This window comes from Rhinatrema bivittatum, chromosome 4 (genome assembly GCF_901001135.1).
Source record: "Rhinatrema bivittatum chromosome 4, aRhiBiv1.1, whole genome shotgun sequence".
Classification (NCBI taxonomy): Eukaryota; Metazoa; Chordata; class Amphibia; order Gymnophiona; family Rhinatrematidae; genus Rhinatrema; species Rhinatrema bivittatum.
Window position 1 is genome coordinate 391,940,728 of NC_042618.1, and position 13,540 is coordinate 391,954,267.

General features: G+C 42.9%; 1 protein-coding gene across 6 annotated transcripts in view; it reads right to left on the reverse strand.

Moving 5' to 3' along the window:
* Positions 1-13,540, reverse strand: part of CADPS (calcium dependent secretion activator) — a 1,086,201-nt gene that overhangs the window by 401,600 nt on the left and 671,061 nt on the right. For all 6 annotated transcript variants that reach the window (XM_029601011.1, XM_029601008.1, XM_029601007.1 and 3 more), the window contains one exon: positions 2,549-2,736. In XM_029601011.1, the coding sequence (XP_029456871.1) occupies positions 2,549-2,736 (188 nt within the window). The remainder of the gene's footprint in view (positions 1-2,548; positions 2,737-13,540) is intronic.

The following is a 13,540-nucleotide window of genomic DNA, read 5'->3' on the forward strand; positions in this document are numbered from 1 at the left end:
CTTCTCTGCTTGAGTGAGGGTCAGGCAGCTCCCCCCTGTCTGTGAAGCCAGCCTCTCACTAGTAATGCAGGGAGGGAGCTGTCTCAGACTTCACCATCCTCCCCCCCGCCCCTCACCCACACACCATTCACTAGCTGGGACATGGGGGAAGTCAGGAGTGAGGGTCAGGCAGCTCCCCCCTGTCTGTGAAGCCAGCCTCTCACTAGTAATGCAGGGAGGGAGCTGTCTCAGACTTCACCATCCTCCCCCCCCCCCCTCACCCACACACCATTCACTAGCTGGGACATGGGGGAAGTCAGGAGTGAGGGTCAGGCAGCTTCCCCCTGTCTGTGAAGCCAGCCTCTCACTAGTAATGCAGGGAGGGAGCTGTCTCAGACTTCACCATCCTCCCCCCCCCCCTCACCCACACACTATTCACTAGCTGGGACATGGGGGAAGTCAGGAGTGAGGGTCAGGCAGCTCCCCCCTGTCTGTGAAGCCAGCCTCTCACTAGTAATGCAGGGAGGGAGCTGTCTCAGACTTCACCATCCTCCCCCCCGCCCCTCACCCACACACCATTCACTAGCTGGGACATGGGGGAAGTCAGGAGTGAGGGTCAGGCAGCTCCCCCCTGTCTGTGAAGCCAGCCTCTCACTAGTAATGCAGGGAGGGAGCTGTCTCAGACTGGTATCAGGGTTAGGGCACTGTGTGCAGGAAGATCACAACACTCCTGGTATTAATAGGGATAGGGCACTGTAAGAGATGACTGTAGTAGATTGAATAAAGATCTGATGTTTCTGCTCTCCTCACACCAAACAAAAACAACACACAAGCAGAGAAGCCCTTCTTACAAAGCTGAGCTAGTGAGTTAAGTAGGAGGAAAAGTAAACATACTTGTGCCAGTGTGGCTACTTAAAAAATACACTTACCAACAATCAATTACATATATTTGAACTGTGTACAGTTCCAGCCAGGACCACCTTTCTAAAATGCACAGTGATTGGCAAATTCAACATGCACTAGCATTTCAGGTGCCTGCTAACAAAAATAATAAACAAACAAGTTCTAGTCACGTGAGTGCTGATCATTACATTACTTTTTTTGTCAAGCTTCCAACTGTTTCCATTTCACATCCCCCCAACCATTACCTCAGTGTTAGCCTTGGTAACATCAATAGATAAGAGCACAGCCAGCCAATAGGAATACATACATACATATTCATTCCTAACTGACCTTTACTGACCTGGGAAGTGTGAACACTTTGTTTCATTTTCTGTTGGTGTTCGTTAGTTTCCAGTTCCATTTCCCATCCCCCCAACCATCACCTCAGTGGTAACCTTGGTAACATCAATAGATAAGAGGGCAGCCAGCCAATAGGAACACATATTCATTCCTAACTGACCTTCAGTGACCTGGAAAGTGTTTATTTGTATCATTTTCAGTTAGTGCGCACTAAATCGAGTTAGTGCGCACTAACGGGGAGTTAGTGCGCACTAACTCGATTTAGTGCGCACTAACACGATTTAACGATTTTTAACGATAAATCGTTAGAATTTCTATTGTATCGTGTTCTATAACGATTTAAGACAATATTAACATTATCGGATGATAATTTTAATCGTTGAAAAACGATTCACATCCCTAGATCATAATACTAGTTGAGCCTGATGATGAGGCTGAGTTCTTCTCTTATAGTAAGCTAAGATCCTTTTACAGTTTAAGGTATGAAGAGCTTTCATGCCTTCATGTGCATCTAGCCTCAGGAAGAACGTAGGCAACACGATGGATTGATTAATATGAAAAGCAGATAATATCTTTGGTGGAAGCTTTGGGTGGGTGCAGAGCACCATTTTATTGTGGAAGAATGGTGTATAAGGCAGATAATGAATTATTTTTGTACATCGCTTTGGGCGATAATTTTTTATCTGTAAAGCGATTAATAAATGAAGACAAATAAATAAAACTTGAAGCTCGCTGACTCTTCTGGCTGGGGTAACTGCTACCAGGAATATTACTTTCCATGTTAGTGATTTCAGAGAAGCTGACTCCAATGGTTCATATGGCAGTTTCAAAGGTTGTGCCAGAATCACGTTTAGATCCCAGGGAACAGGTGGTTTTATGACTGGAGGTTTAGTGTGCCAAAGCAAACTTATTCACATAAGTCAATTTTGAAAATTCACAGGTTGTGCTGGTATGCACGTACACACACACACAGGAAGTTACATCTGCTCCCATATTTTGAAAGCATGCATGTAAGTGCTCGAGCACCTGGAGCACCTACCATGAATGTAGGATAAAGCACCTATGTAATTGAATTAGGTGAGTATTGTTTCTTGCACAACACCACTGCCCCCCCCCCAAGCTAATTTTTAAAAGCCAATTTGCATGAACAAACCCTTTTGAAAAATTATCCCCAATATTATAAAATCATTGAGAGAAAAATGCAGTTAGGAAACTGTATTCTCTAACTTCACGATCTAGTATAATCTATTCACCACAACTAATAACTATTAAGTAAAATTTTTTTCTAAAAAAAAAAACAAAAACCTTCTGAGAAAAATTTTCTTACCTGTTTCCATGAACATGGGATGCACAAAATGCAAAACTGTAGTGTAGTAAGGTGGGGTCAATCATTGCCCCATTTTCTGCTCGTTCTAGTAAGTCATTGAGGTAACAAAGATGTCGGTGGCAGCCTCTGACTCCATAGCGTGCGCAGTACTCATCGAGCACAAATACCTGGCCAGGACTGAACCAGCCCTGTTTAAAAAAGAAAAGAAAACACTTAATCTAAAGCGAGAGGGTTGATGCAACAGCTACATGACATGAAAATTATTAGATATCCAGACTGCTCGAATACAGAATTGGAAGCTTAGCTATTACTGGAGGTGGGATGTCGATTGCAATAAAATAAAGGCAATATTTCCTATTTTGTTGCATTTCAGGAATACCACAAAATGATAGGAAAACCCACAAGATTTTGTGTTGTTTTGCTATTCTTTTTTTGGTGGGGAGAGCTAAAAAAAGCAGGTTTAAAAAAATAAAACAAAACCTACCACAACCCTTCCCATTTATGCAAATATAGAGCCCTCTACCAGCAAAGCCCCCCCCCCCCATTCACCCTCCTGACCCCCCAAGACTCAAACATCCCTGGTAGTCTAGCCTATGTTCTTCCTGAGACAGGGGCAAAGTGTGGGCGATGCCATTTTGACTAATGGCAGCCTCCAACCTGGGAGGAGGAGGTCGTTCCCAGGCCCCCTGCTAGACAACCAGGGATGTTTGGTGAGTCCTGGGAAGGGTTGGCATGGTGGGCAGGGCTCACTGGTGGGGGGGGCTCCATATTTTTATAAATGGGAAGGGTTGGAGCAGGTTCTGTTTTTTTTTTTTAAACAAAAGAAGGAAATGAATTTAAAAAAAAAAACGATCTAGAGCTGGACTCAAAATGGACCACCATGGACCGAAAATGAAAACGATCCAAAAGATTTTGAGGGTACCACCCCTATCTATTACTGTGTCCACTTTATTTAGTTCACTTTTGATTAACTAGTGTATTGGAGTACATACTAACATAATTTATAAGAACTTGAAAATGTTCAAAATATTTCAACGAATTGGCGCTGATTGTTAGTCATTTTGAAATGGCTTGTAAATATAGGAACCCATACACTAAAACAGCACAAAAATATTTTTAGCATGCTGACTAAAACTGAGCTCGTCAATGCACTCATTATTTAAAATATAGCATCTTTAGCAAGTATGCAAAAAAAAAAAAAAAAGTGTATATTAAGTCTACAAGTGGAGTATGTGCATTTATTTAATGTCAATTCCCACCTTTCCATTAGTAGCTCATGGCAAATTATATTACAAGTACAATAAGTATTTCCCTACCCCTGAGTGCTTACAATCTGAGGACCTACTGTAATAAAATGGAAGTACAAAATGTGAGGTAAATTAGCTGCTGATGAAGTAAGGCAATGGTATGCTAATATATCAGGAGTTAAAAAAAATGGACTAACCCAAAAATATGCACAGAAGACATGCTTAGTGCACATAAAATATGATTTAAATACTTAAAACACATTTTCTGCCAGAAAATATATTTTGTGGGCACAGGGAAGATAACTTTAAAACCTGTGTGAGCATGCCCATATACACATGCACATTATATGAAATACTGAACATCTATCCGACAGCATGTTTGTGTATAAAAAAAAAAAAAAAGCATATATTTTAAACATAGCCACATATGTTTTCAGTTCTCTGGCTAAGTGGCGACTTATCTGGCTATGTAGAGCTATTTAAGATATTAGGTCATTATTGTGGGCGTTAGGACCCTAACACCTGCGATAACGCCTGATGCATATACAAATTCTGAAAATTTAGTCAAAGGGGAGGAGTTTGGGTAGGGTTTATGAAAATGAGGGGTGCTTAATGCTAAAAATAGCTACATCTTGAGAGAGAGAGAGAGAGAGCGAGCACCTTTGGGGTGGCACACATATATGTCACTTATTTATACTATATTTATACTATAGGAGGGTCATCTAGTAACTCGCGGTGAGGTTTTGGTGGTAGTCTAGGCTTTGGGGTACGTTTTACATGCAAAGTCAGAGGTACGAATAGCATAGTACACATCAATGAAGATTTGATGTGATTTGGAATGAGGAAAGGTACACAAAGATGAGATTTCTACAATGTTCTCTCGCCCTAGCTCCCTATAAAACAAGATATATATGCACAAAAAATTTGTGCTCATAAAAAATCTTTTGTGCAAATCAGATTCTCTGCACAGAAAATATTTTTTAATGCACAGAATATTTTATGTGCCCAGATTGTATTTTAAATTCATAAATTCCATAGACAGGGATCCCGCACCACAAACTTCGTTGAGCCCCTGGACTGGACAATATAAAAAAAAGGCGACAGCGAACCTCTGGCACCGCGCTCCTAAGGAGCACAACAAAGGAACCTGCCCCTTTGCGCACCCCTTAGTGTGTTACCTTAGCGTGACCTCCCTACCTAGACCACCATCTGGCCCGCTTACGGGAGCATACCCCTGCCCCAGACTTCCCCATACCTGACAGAGATAGTACCCCGTTGCCTCCCCTGTGAAAAGAACTTACCCCTTAATCTCACTCCTTGCAACTTTAAACTCACCCATTCTCCTGCTCCCACTGAAAAGAACATCTTTCCCCTCTTAACCCTCCTTACCCAGGCCATAAACTCTTCCTCTAGATTCCATTGTGGACTTGTTCGCTCTTGCCTTGGTGATCACTCACCAACCCCTAGGACTAGAACCCGCAGACACCCATTAGACCAACTGACCGGTCCTGCAGGGTACCCTTCTCCCGCCTCAGTAGTACCTCCCCCAATTGTGCCACCTAGTCCCCCTCACATTAAACACACCACAGATTCCCCCCCACCACCCACTATGGCACAGTCAATACCAACACTCAGATACAACCCCCCGTCGCAACGCACCCCACTTTACCCTACCCCCAAACCAAGCCAGATCACTCATACTGATCATGCTGAATCCCCTCAATCAACTCCTAGGCCTAGCAACCTTCACACTAATTCTATTTAACTCACAATCCATAACCAAAAAAAACCCCATTCTCAACGACCTTCTACTCGATGAAAAACCTGACATCTGTGCAATAACAGAGACCTGGCTCAAGGAGACTCTCAGTCCTTCTTAACCAACTCCCCACCCACCTTTACGATATTTTCTCAATACCCAGACCCAAAAAAAAAGGTGGAGGTATTCTACTCGCTGCAAAAAAAATCTCACACTCATTCAGCAACCAATCAACCTCCCCCCAAAGTTGAAATAGGACTGTTCAAATCCACAAATCTGCAAATATGCTTAATATATACTCCCCCAGGTATATTAGACAGAGACCCATCTCCCATCATCAAATTTATAGCATCCAACATTCATTCAACTCACCAGCTATTATCCTTGGAGACTTCAATCTGCATGTTGACGCCATACCCCTATCACACACCTGTGAAACAATCTTAACCTCCCTCCAAGGCATGGGATTCCAACAGATCATAACCAGACACACACACGAAGCAGGTCACTCCCTTGACCTAATCTTTACAAACTCCCTAATCACTCCCGACCCCCCATCCTACACCCCCATCCCTTGGTCCGATCACTTTCTTATCCGCACCACTTGTTCTATATAAAGCAATGCTCCCAAACCTAATACAAAAAACCCCATCCAATTTAGAAAAACTTGCACCAAAGATGAGTTTATAGACGCTCTCTCTGACCAGCTAGAAAAAATTGACAACCAATACAGAATCTGCTCTTTCGTCCTGGGATCACCTCACCTGCAACATTGCGAATAAAATCTGCCCCCTAAGAACAAAAGAAATAAATCCTGCACACAACACCAGAAAGTCCTGGTACACCACAGAACTAAAAACACTGAAACACAACCTGAGAACACAAGAAAAGAAATGGCGCAAGGAACCCTCACCCACCCAATTAGCAAAATACAAATCTCTCCTTCACTCCTACTGTGAAAATATTCTTAAAACCAAAAGAGATTTCTATGCACTAAGAATCCATGATCTACAATTTAATCCCAAAGCCCTCTTCTCATTTGTGGCTGACCTCACCAAAACCTCAGTTACTCCCTTCCCAAATCATGAAGCCAAAACAAAATGCAGAGAATTGGCACAATACTTCGACGATAAAATATCAAATCTCACAACACGATTCCCCACAGCTACATCCCCCATTAAACCTCACACTAAAACCCATAATGCCGAACTAAACACCTTTGAGACCACCGCCTCCACTGAAATAGAAGCAGTCCGAAAAAAAAAGAGACCTTCCACACACCCATCAGACGCAATCCCTTCTAAATCCCTCCTCTCCATCCCTAATATCATCACCAAACCCTTAGCCAGCATTATCAACAGCTGAATCACCCTTGGTACTGTGCCTTCCCCCTCAAACAAGCCATTGTCATACTTAAAAAACCCAGACTCGACTCGATGAACCTGGCTAACTACCGCCCTATTTCCAACCTCCCATTCATAGCAAAAGTCCTTGAAAAAATTGTTAACCATCAACTAACAGACTACCTAGAACAACAACACCTCCTCTCCACATCTCAACACGGATTTCACAACACCGTAGCACAGAGACACTACTGACTACCCTCACAGACCATTTCCTGAAAGGCCTAGACAAGGGACATTCCTACATACTGGCCATGCTTGACATTTCCTCAGCCTTCGACACAGTTAGCCATAACCTGCTAATCAAACGGCTATCTGAAATAGGTATCTCTGGAATCCCATTGCTATGGTTTAAATCATTCCCAGGCAACAGGAATTATAAAGTCAAAATAGGCACCCACGAATCCAAGGCAATTAACATAACTTGAGGTGTACCTCAAGGTTCCTCCCTCTCCTCTACCCTCTTAAACATTTACTTACTGGCTCCTATGCCGCCTCCTTTCAGAGCTCTCTCTTACATATTTCATATACGCTGATGATGTGCAAATAATTATCCCCATCAAAGATTCTATACATAATGCCCTTGAGAAGTGGAATTCTGCCCTGTCGGCCATCAACAACCTCCTAACCAAGCTCCATCTTGCCCTCAACACAAACAAGACAGAACTTATGATCATTACCCCCCAACACAACTCTTTTATCACCACTCCCACCAACACTCGTCTGCCCTCACTCAATTTCTCCCCTCACTTATGTGATCTAGGCGTCACCCTGGATACCCATCTCAACTTGAAAAAATTCATCAATTCCACTTTAAAAGACTGTTATTTCAAACTGAACACTCTTAAAAAGCTCAGACCCCTACTGCACACCAACGATTTCTGCTCCGTTCTTCAATCAATCATCCTTTCTGAAATTGATTACTCCAACAGCATACTCCTGGGCCTCCCCAAAACCACTCTTGCCTCTCTCCAGAATGCTGCAGCATGCATCCTGACAGGTACATGCAAAAAAGAGCATATTACCCCCATCCTCAAACATCTTCACTGGCTCCCGATTTCCGCCAGAATTAAATACAAGACCCTCTCCCTCATTCACAAAGCGCTTCACAACCCCAATATGCTTTGGTTTAATGACTCACTCCTATTCTGCCCCAACAACAGACCTACTAGATCGCAATTCTTAACAACACTTCAAACTCAATCACCCAAACTCACCCACCTTATGAAAACTAAAGAATGCTCCATATCTATAGCTGGACTCACCTTAAGGAATACCATGCCACCTGATTTATGACAAGAAGCATGCCCCAAAAAGTTCAAACAAAGACTCAAAACATGGCTGTTCATACAAGCCTACAGAAACAACACGTAACCCTCCTTTCCCCAGGCACCTTCTTGTCGACTCTCCCTGCTATAGTTTAATTTCCGACCTTTGTGAGCTCCCTACAGGCTCGTGCGCAATTGTTTCTCCCTCTTATTATTAACGTTTGACTTATTTTCACGATTTTCTCTCTCACTCCTAACCCCTCTCAACCTCCCTTACAGGCCGATACAGTACAGTGCACTCCGACAGAGCGCACTGTTAGCCGGCGTTTGGACGCGTGTTTTTGACGCGCTAGCTTTACCCCTTATTCAGTAAGGGGTAATAGTGCGTCCAAAATGCGCGTCCACCCCCCTCGAACCTAATAGCGCCCGCAACATGCAAATGCATGTTGATGGCCCTATTAGGTATTCCTGCGCGATTCAGTAAGTAAAATGTGCAGTCAAGCCACACATTTTACTTTCAGAAATTAGCGCCTACCCAAAGGTAGGTGCTAATTTCTCTCAGCACTGGGAAAGTGTACAGAAAAGCAGTAAAAACTGCTTTTCTGTACACCCTCCGACTTAATACCATGGTGATATTAAGTTGGAGGTCCCGAAAGTTTAAAAAAGTAAAAAAAAAAAAAAAATTTGAAATAGGCCCGCGGCTCGCGGGTTGAAAACCGGATGCTCAATTTTGCCGGCGTCTGATTTCCGAACCCGTGGCTGTCAGCAGGCTCGAGAACCGATGCCGGCAAATTGAGCGTTGGCTGTCAAACTTGCTGACAGCCGCCGCTCCTGTCCAAAAAGAGGCGCTAGGGACGCGCTCACCCACTCTCCCGCGTTTTTTACTGTATTGGCCCGTTAATTCACTATCCTGTAAATATCTTGTAAATACTCTCCTGTAAATATCCTGTAATTACCCCCCTGCCCGGTAAACAGTGATTCTCTAATCTTTAACGTCCCTCAGCCCCTTCTATCTATTACCACAATTCTCCTTAATTCCCTCCACCCCAGTTAATTAGTAAATTGTAACTCCTTTATGCAACAATAATGATCTTATGCAACTTTTAATGATCCTTGTATTTGCTATGTTTTCCCTTAGCCCATATTAACTATTTTTGTTTTAATTGTTTAATACTGTTTTAAAAACGTTCTTTGTAAAGCTATGCTAGCTGCATTACCAGTTCTGTGGAAACCGATGTGATGTTCCAAACGAATGTCGGTATATAAAAAATGTTAAATAATAATAATCTGAGCTACTGCAGCTCTGACCAGAAGTTAAATTTCCAAACTTAAAAAACCATGCGTTACACCTATGAACCTCTCTGTATTGGGGAATATTAGCTAATGCCTCCATTGATATACATTTAGATTTAGGATTGCTAGTTTGTATGCAGTTTTATGCTGGTTTGTGCACAGAGGCTCCTTATGTTGCATTGAGAGTAAAGTATACATAGGGCCCAGCTTATTACACTGGGGCCTAAGTTTCTACCTGCAGCAATTGAGGGTGAAGTAACTTGCTCACAATCACAGGCAGTGACAGTAGGCAAGTTCTTCCTGCTGCATCTTGATACCCCTTATTCTATCAGCTCACAGTGAATGGGCCAGTTAGTACATACATTTACTGCCTCTACACCCCAGAACCAACCATCAAGGAGTCTGCATGCCCTGATCCCCTACCATCTCCTTGACAGCAGAAATATGAGGCCCACATGCCTTATCATTCCTCTCTCACTCTCCCCCTGACAGAAGACAGAAGAGGATTGTGTGTGTGTGTGTGAGAAAGTAGTGCAAGAAGTCAGCCAGCACTATTTATTTATTTATTTATTTATTTATAGTCTTTTATATACCGAAGTATAGCAGTCTGCCTTCACTCCGGTTTACATGAGAACAACTTAATACAATTTAATCATATTTGAACAGCTTATTATAGTAAGAAAAATATAGAATATTTAGAAAGTTTTAGATTTAGAAAATATTTAGAAATATTTAGAAAGTTCGTGTCAGTAGGAAAGAGGTACTGGTGCTCTTTCCTGACCCAATCATCTTGGTCAGTAGCGTAAGGGTGTGACTGGGAGGTGCTGAGTTAGCTGGATAACTTATCTGGCTAACTCTGGGTGGCCCATAGACCTGTCTTAAAATAAGGAAAATAGACCTAACTGGCTAACTTTAGGACAGTTGGGTTTATTCAGCAATGCTGCTGCTGAATATATGGTCTAAGTTAGCCGCATAGGTTTATCTGGCTAGCCGAGCCACACAATGGCTGTATATGGACCTCGGAGAGAATGGAAGCAGTTCAGAAGAGGTGCAGGGTCTGAAACACAAACCCTTTGCAATGATGCTCAAGGAGGTCAAACTATACTCACTAAAAGACAGGAGAGAAAGGAGGATCATATCAGAAACATTCAAATAGTAAGTTTGAAAAATTTTCAGTAAACATTGAACAAAAAAAACATCTAGCAGGTTTCTGAGATCTCATAAGAAGGGAGCATTTGCCATAGGAAAAGAAGCTCAAGGACATGAGGTCATAGTATGAAGATAGAGGAAAGGTGCTTAGAGGAATTGTGAAAAAATATTACCTGGAATAATATATCAGCAGAGGTGACGATAACTGAAACAGTGACAAAATTTACTTTGGAGTTTGAGGAGGCATGGAAGGGGGCAGTAAAACATTATGAACATGACACAGGGCTACTCAGCCGCCTCAGAGATGCACAAGAGGGACAGTAGTTGTAGAAAAACCTGGTTATCTGTGAGAAATTATTAGTGGAAAATAGGGCACTATATTAAACTTTTCTTGTTTCTAGTAACAATTAAATCAGAATTTCTAGAGCAGTAGGAAAAAATATTACTTTCCCTTAGAAATTAATAAACATGGATTGTATAATGCTGTGAGAAATTGTGCCCAAAATAGAACATTTTTTATGGTAGCACAAAGAAAATAGGAAGCTCAACAGTGCAAAATTTCTGGTATTTACGAGATCAATGAGTTTTCCACTGCACTAAGCATTTCCATACAAAAAATATTGTAGTGGCACCAAACATTTGTGAAAGAAATATTAAACTGATGCAGGGCTTGGGTGTTCTTTTCAATGAAAACTGGAAAAGTCCTAGGATGTACCCTTTTTGTATTGTTTTTCATTTTTTTCTTTTGCAAGATTTTTGTAGTTTGGTTGCAACTTGTTTAAGAGAATGGAAATAAATGTTAATGCTAATATTATTTTCTTGTCTTCATCCTGGTTGCTTCTTACTGGTGACTGTTCAAAGCCTTATGCGGGGGTAGCTCGTGTACAAATAGCACATGCGCGCGTATATGACATTTTGCAAGTCTTGCATGTATATGTGCTTCTGCATTACAAATATATAAGCATACTTCAGGAGCAGAAATACATGGCAGTTAATAAACTGTGTGGCTCACATTACACTGTTTCTAAAATACTAGCATAAATTTTTGCAGGCCCACTCTGAAGCACATATTGTGTAACGGGGACAGTTCTGAAAGTTGAGCTTTAAATATATATGCTACATCTTCTTAAGTCCAAAAAAATAGTTAAAGCTTAAACTGGATATCTCTTCTGCCTTCACTGTTTCTCGCAGCAGGATCCATAACTGGTGCTTGCCCACCTAGAGTTTAAGGTAGGCTCACGGGTCTTTGATCTCTTGGTGAGAGCCTTTTTGCCCCTAAAAGGTATCAGGCGTACAAATCTATCTCTCTGTAAATTATAAGGACCTACAGGCAGGGAGTGTACCAGGAGGTGTCACTTCTAAAATAAACTTCTTTGGGTGAAGTTGGGAGGCCCCACCGGATTGTGGAAAAACTACATCTTTGCTCCTTGACTGTTTCCTCAAACTGAAACTCCACTGTATATTAACATGGCTGGGCTATATAGTCTTCAGACTAGGGATGTGAATCGTTTTCCATATCGTCTTAACGATAGAAATCGTGTGGCAGGGCAAGAAAATAGTCTTAGGCACAATTTTTTAGTTAAAAAATCGTTAAAAATCGTTTTTTCCGATTAGTGCGCACTAACTCGAGTTAGTGCGCACTAACTGGGAGTTAGTGCGCACTAACTGAAAATGATACAATTTGACACTTTTCAGGTCAGTTAAGGTCAGTTTAGGAATGAATATGTATTCCTATTGGCTGCCCTCTTATTTATTCATGTTACCAAGTTTCCTACTGACAGTATATGGGGGATGGGAAATGGAAACAGTTGGTAGCTTGACAAAACAAGTAATGTGATCAGTCAATGTGACTAGAACTTGTGCCCTAACCCTGATACCAGGGGTATTGTGATCTTCCTGCACACAGTGCCCTATCCCTAATACCAGGGGTGTTGTGTGCACACAGTGCCCTATTCCTGATACTGGGGGTGTTGTGATCTTCCTGCACACAGTGCCCTATTCCTGATACCGGGGGTGTTGTGATCTTCTTGCACACATCCCGGTATCAGGGATAGGGCACTGCATGCAGGAAGATCACAACACTCCTGGTATTAATAGGGATAGGGCACTGCATGCAGGAAGATCACAACACCCCTGGATTCAGGGATAGGGCACTGTGTGCAGGAAGATCACAATACCCCGGAGGAGTGAGGGTCAGGCAGCTCCCCCCTGTCTGTGAAGCCAGCCTCTCACTAGTAATGCAGGGAGGGAGCTGTCTCAGACTTCACCATCCTCCCCCCCCCTCACCCACACACCATTCACTAGCTGGGACATGGGGGAAGTCAGGAGTGAGGGTCAGGCAGCTCCCCCCTGTCTGTGAAGCCAGCCTCTCACTAGTAATGCAGGGAGGGAGCTGTCTCAGACTTCACCATCCTCCCCCCCCCCCCTCACCCACACACCATTCACTAGCTGGGACATGGGGGAAGTCAGGAGTGAGGGTCAGGCAGCTCCCCCCTGTCTGTGAAGCCAGCCTCTCACTAGTAATGCAGGGAGGGAGCTGTCTCAGACTTCACCATCCTCCCCCCCCCCCTCACCCACACACACCATTCACTAGCTGGGACATGGGGGAAGTCAGGAGTGAGGGTCAGGCAGCTCCCCCCTGTCTGTGAAGCCAGCCTCTCACTAGTAATGCAGGGAGGGAGCTGTCTCAGACTGGTATCAGGGTTAGGGCACTGTGTGCAGGAAGATCACAACACTCCTGGTATTAATAGGGATAGGGCACTGTAAGAGATGACTGTAGTAGATTGAATAAAGATCTGATGTTTCTGCTCTCCTCACACCAAACAAAAACAACACACAAGCAGAGAAGCCCTTCTTACAAAGCTGAGCTAGTG